Consider the following 5,863-nt stretch of genomic DNA (forward strand, 5'->3'; position numbering starts at 1 on the left):
GGGAGCGCAGGGCTGGGTCCCGTCGGGGCGGGGCATGGAGGTTCCACAGCCTCGCTGGGCAGCCTGTTCCCAGGGGTTTGTGTTGTTCAAGGCTTAAGTAGAATTTCCTGCATTTCAGTGTGCGCCCGCAGCCCTGTCGCTGACGCCTCTGGGAAGAGCTTGGCCACGTCGTCGTCTTTGCTCCCTCCGTCAGATACTTGTACACGTTGATAAGGTCCCCCCGCGTCTTCCCGAGAAGCAGCTGGGGTCCTTAGCCTGCCCGTGTTTGCTCTGTACAAATGCTAGGTCTGATCCAGTCGGTGCCACGCTGTTGGTAACTCACCGTCACATAAAGCCAGGAGAGTAGATGTTAAAGCAACACTTCTAAGCTTAAAGAATGCATATGAGATTTCTGACGAGTTATTCATGCTACCTTCATGTGAAAATAATTAGTGCACTGTTTCCTCAATTTGCAAATGATGAACTGCGGCATGTTGTTTGGCAGCGTAGCATTTACAGAGGCTGTGAGATGAGCAGGTTCTCCCACCCATGCTCTTCTTGTTCTCCTCAAAAGCTACTTCAGATCGCATGAGATCACCAAAGGTTTTGAAGTTCCTCATTGCAAGCCTTTTATCCTGATCTCTTCCTCCATTTGAAGCACATTGCAGCCGATAGGCCTGCTCTCAGTATCTGGGGAGCGATCACTGCTGTTCCTGGGATTCACTTCTGGCATTCATTGTTTCAGTTTTTCTTTCCCGATTTAGAGCTATCAAAGTTTTGTGCGTCGCCGTGGTGCCTTTTAGTGACAGGAGTACTATAAAGCTGGTGGATAGACCAGCTAATTGGACTTCGGGATAGCCGAGTGTGAATGCTACCGTGTTTTGAAATTGTGAAAACCTGATTTCCACGCAGCATTGTGTGGGCTTAAGCATTTTTCTCAAGGAAAAAGGAGCTAATTCTGCAAAGAAGAGACTATTTCCGCTTTCAGTAGCATCCTTGTTTCCCAGACTGGCAGTATAAGTGATGTATTTTTTAATTTGAGATGGCAGCGCCCTTTGTATTCTGCAGAGGATTAAGACACTTCAGGACATTATCAGCAAAGGGTTACAAAAGGAGTTTTGCTCAGTGCCGGTTAGCTTGGGTAACTGTATCCCATGGTTTGAGTCCTCTTTCCTTTCTTCATCCCTGTTTGTAGTGTTCGGGTGCATTTCTCATGGCCGCGATAGATGGTCAGATGTTTTAATCACCTGTCTTCTTCTCTTGTTTCAGCCTCAAGGAATAGGCTCACCCAGTGTCTACCACGCTGTTATAGTCATCTTCTTGGAGTTTTTTGCCTGGGGACTCTTGACGGCGCCCACTCTGGTGGTAAGAGATACGCTGCTTAAGCTTTCTCTCACTGTATGGGAGACGGGGCAATTGCTGCAAAGGCGCTGAGCGTCTTCTGAATTAAATTAAAATTCTGTATCGTTGAGCTGCTGTGTTGTGCAAGTGAGAAGTTTTGTATTTTTACATGGAACCAGGAATTTAGTTCATTACAGCAGTGCAGTGGTGCAGTATAGCTGTTTATGTGCAAGTCTGCTGACACTCGAGCTGACGTGCATATTTTCTGACTTGAAACCAGTAAGACAATAATGAAATTGCCTTTCAAGATGCTACAAAAAGTTGGCACATTAGAAATGTAAGGACAAAAATACGCTTGGGAGTTGGTAAAGTGGCGCAAGCGCACGTGTGTGTAGGTAGGGAGATCTTTGCTGACCTGGCTGTGCTTTAAACAGAAGCCTCAGAGCGCAGACCCTGTTACACCAGTCAGAGCTTCCCTGTGATTAGCGAGACAGTCATCCCAACGTGTTCATACCGAATTATTTTCTAATGCAGTTGGTTGCTTTCCATTTGGATTTGATCTTTGAGGGTGACACATAGCTTACAAATTAAAAGGAGCGAAGGCTTAAAGATCTCCAAGCAAATTCCACCTAAAATGCAGCCTTGGTGCGGCTCTGTGAAGCTGGTGTTAACCACGAGCAGTCTCTCGGGTATAAACCCCACGTCGGGTAGCACAAGTCAGACCGTCAGCGGTGCCTGTTTTCACCTGCGTGTCTAGGCTCCGGTCACCGAGTTGAGAAGCGCGTCGGAATGGTGGCGGCTCTCCTCTCACCCCCCAGCCCCCTACAGGTGACAGGGTGACGCGTGGAGAGCCTGGCCTGAGGTCATTCCCTGGGGTCTCTGTGGTCTGTTTAGATTTCAGACACTGGAGTTGGATGACGTGAATCCTTCCCAAAGTGTTGAGAGAACTGAGGCCTCTATCAAGTAAAGCTAACATCCCAAAGAACCTTCCTAAATAGATTATTTGTGGCGTGTGTGTTTTTTCTTTCTCTGTATTCTGCGAAAATATAAAACTGCTGTGGGTGTGCCACTGTAGAAGTTGGATGCATCATGAGCAATATTTATAGTTAATACTGTGTAAATGACAGTGTTTCTGTTTCTTCTCCAGGTTTTGCATGAAACCTTCCCAAAACATACATTTCTAATGAATGGTCTAATTCAAGGAGTAAAGGTAAGGTGACAAAAGTTAATCACAAATACAGTTTAAAGTGAATGGTGGGAGGAATACAGAAATGGCTGCCAATGGAGAGAAGCATTCCAGAGGTTTTTCAGTACAGCTTTCACGGCATAAATACATCAGGGGAATAAATTATTGCTAAAAGAGCACATATGCATTGTTTTACTTTCAGTAAGATACTGCTCGTTCTTTACCTGCTGTTTGGGCTCAGCAAATAAAAAGGTGGTCGACGAACCCCAAATGACACACGTGGTGTTAAAATTTGAGAATTTTCGGCTTGCCGCTTGTAGCTCCAGTGGGGGATTTTCAATGACTTAAGTTCACGTGAATTCTAAAGATGTAAAACTATAAAACACAGTTCATAAAATTGTGACTGGATCATCGGCTTTTTGAATTTTGTGTAGCTCTGAGGTAATAACTCTCACATTTTACGTAACCAGACGTGGGATAGGAGATTGGTGATGCCTGACCACATTGCCTTTGCATTGCACTGTAGCCATCAGCGTCAATAAAAACAGAGCCCAGCCCGCTATCAGACTGTGGTAGGGTCAGCTATCGCGATTCTAACCGCTGAGTTCTAACTTTAAATGTTTTGTTTCATTTAGGGCTTATTATCGTTCCTCAGTGCCCCGCTCATAGGCGCCCTGTCTGATGTGTGGGGGCGAAAGTCCTTCTTGCTGCTAACAGTGTTTTTCACCTGTGCACCAATACCACTAATGAAGATCAGCCCATGGTTAGTACATCCTTTCACGCCAAATTTGCCCTTCCTTGTCAGGGTTGCTGTACAATGTTTTATGTTTCTGGCATTGTTGATAAAATACTGTGCTGCTCCATGGAAGGTTGAGGCTTTTGAGTTACTTTGGTGCAAAGTGGGGAGAACAGAGTCAAACTGAAGTAGCTGCCATGAGGCCCAACGCCTTGGTCAGAATTTTGAGAGCTCTGTGCTGTAGGCCCCACTTCCACTTCAGCACATTTGCAAAAGGCATCGGAATGCTCTCCAGTAAACTGTGCAGGTCTTTATTGTGGCCTATTGCTGAAATACTAACCAAGCCTGCAGGGGTGAAAACCTTACCTAATGCTAGCTAGCGTGTGAAGTAACCATTTGTAATCTAAAACATTGCTGCAATTCTATACTTTTTGTTTCTCAAGTGTTAAAATGCACCAGCTTTCACGCTGCGTGCGAGTCAGTAAGCTCTTAACTGGCACGTCTGTTCCCCAGGTAGTGCTTGAGTCGGAGCTCTCGGTGGTGTTGGACCCGTGTGCTGTACCTGAGGGCGTAGCTGAAATAACAGGGACTGCACTGACGCAGGGCAGAGCCGGCTCTTCTGGCAGCTCCCTGAGCCGATTCAGTTCTCTCTCTGGTCACATGGATTGTTCATGGATTCTTGTCCTGGTTTTGGCTTGGATAGAGTTAATTTTCTTCCTAGCAGCTGTGGTTTGGGTTTAGGATGGGAAGAACGTTGGTAACACCCAGATGGCTCAGTTGGTGCTGAGCAGGGCTTACACCAGGCAAGGACTTTTCAGCTTCCCCTGCTCTGCCAGGGGCACAAGGAGCTGGGAGGGGGCACGGCCAGGACAGCCGACCCCGCCTGCCCACAGGGCTATTCCAGCCCATGGGGCCTCCTGCCCAGTATGGAAACTGGGGGAGCTGGCCGGGGGGCAGGGACCCCTGATTGGGGACAGGGTGGGCATCAGCGGGTGCATCACTTGCTGTGTGTATTCTTTTATTTTTATTATTATTGTTGTTGTCTTTGTTGTTGTTTTCCTCTGCTGTTCTATTAAACTGCCTTCATCTCACCCCATGGGTTTTACTTTTTTCCGATTCCCTTCCCATCCCGCTGGGGAGGGGGCAGCGAGTGAGCAGCTGGCGTTCCGCTGCCCACCGGGTTAAACCCCAACAGCCCTTCTGGCGCCCAGTGTGGGGCCTGGAGGGTTCAAGGTAACGACAGAGCTGACCAGAGCGTGCCAAAACGAATCTGTGATAAGCATTCGTTACCTCAGTCCAGCAGTCGCTGGTCGCAGTGTTGATTTATTTGCGCTCCGAGTCGCCGTCCCTGCTGTCAGAGCTGTGCTGTGTAACTCCTGGGCCGCTGCGCACGCTCCCGGCAGCGAAGTTACCACTTGGCTGTGCCGTGTGGATCTGGTGTACGGTAGGGTAAGATTATCGGGCACGACGTGGTACTCGGCACTGCCGTCACCCCCGTACTTTGGGAGCCATCTCTCGGAAGCTATTGATAATTACACTTGTTGCCTCTTCTCTGGGGGAGGCAGGGGGGACGCTTTCCCCCACTCCGTCACCTTCCCTTTCTGAAAGGAGAAATCCCAGCCGAAACCAGGACAAGTCTTCATCCCTTTCTTGGGAAGTAGCTTGTTTCTAAGCGTGGATTGGTGTTTCAAAGGATGAGTGCCAGTGTCTATGGCATAAAGATAAGGCTCATGGTGAGACCTCTCAATGACCAGACTCTCAAAATACCAAAGTTCCTAATTTGCTGTGGGTCACAGGCGTCCTGTCGAAGTTAGTCTAGCACCTCGTTTCCTAGAAGCACTTAATTGCAGCAGCTCTTTCTAGACGTTACAAAATTACGCTGTTTTATCGTTGTACTCGGTGCGCTAAGGAGGAATCACAAGGGTGTCGAGGCACATTCACGTTGGCTTTGCCCAAGTTTATTTGCCAGGAAGAGTTGGACAAGATGAGTGACTCGTCTCCATTTAGCTGTTCTAATTCTGTCATCGTGTTCTTAGGTGGTACTTCGCTGTTATCTCCGTCTCCGGAGTTTTTGCAGTGACCTTTTCTGTGGTTTTTGCATATGTAGCAGACATAACCCAAGAACACGAGAGAAGCATGGCCTATGGTTTGGTATGTATTTTTTTGGCTCTCTTCCTGTGGCATTCGGTACTAAATGCTTCCGTCGGTAAAGCTTTCAGAATTGTAGTTTTGTTCCTTCTCAGGCAAGTTGATCTTAGTTTGGAGGAAGGTTTTTCTGTTTAATCGTTCTTGTCATCCACTCCTGTATCTCTGGAATATTCTGCTCCTAACTCAATCAAGACCTGCCCAGGTCAAAGGCTGCCTCTCAGGTGGCCGCCTCGGCAGCGACTCCCAGCGTCAGTGATGCCATTCGAGGGGCTTCAGTTACTCCCCCGTTGTTCCTCACACTCGCGCTGCTCCATCACCTTTTCAAAAAGCAAAGTCTTTGTTCCTGGGTGATTTTGGAACTGCCATCGCGTGGTGCCTTGCCTGCTTCTGCTCGTGTCTCTGCACACGCTGCTGCGCTTCAGTTCAGAAGAAGCGTGGCTGAGGAACTTGTCGGCCTGACGTCCCTATGGCTC

General features: G+C 48.1%; 1 protein-coding gene across 1 annotated transcript in view; it reads left to right on the forward strand.

The window, feature by feature from the left end:
- MFSD14A (major facilitator superfamily domain containing 14A) overlaps positions 1–5,863 on the forward strand; it is a 14,915-nt gene that overhangs the window by 1,260 nt on the left and 7,792 nt on the right. Inside the window, exons 2-5 of the mRNA XM_035902868.1 lie at positions 1,022–1,344; positions 2,468–2,530; positions 3,142–3,269; positions 5,279–5,393. Of these exons, the coding sequence (XP_035758761.1) occupies positions 1,022–1,344; positions 2,468–2,530; positions 3,142–3,269; positions 5,279–5,393 (629 nt within the window). The remainder of the gene's footprint in view (positions 1–1,021; positions 1,345–2,467; positions 2,531–3,141; positions 3,270–5,278; positions 5,394–5,863) is intronic.

This window comes from Egretta garzetta, unplaced genomic scaffold (genome assembly GCF_000687185.1).
Source record: "Egretta garzetta isolate BGI_Z169 unplaced genomic scaffold, ASM68718v1 scaffold149, whole genome shotgun sequence".
Taxonomy (NCBI): Eukaryota; Metazoa; Chordata; class Aves; order Pelecaniformes; family Ardeidae; genus Egretta; species Egretta garzetta.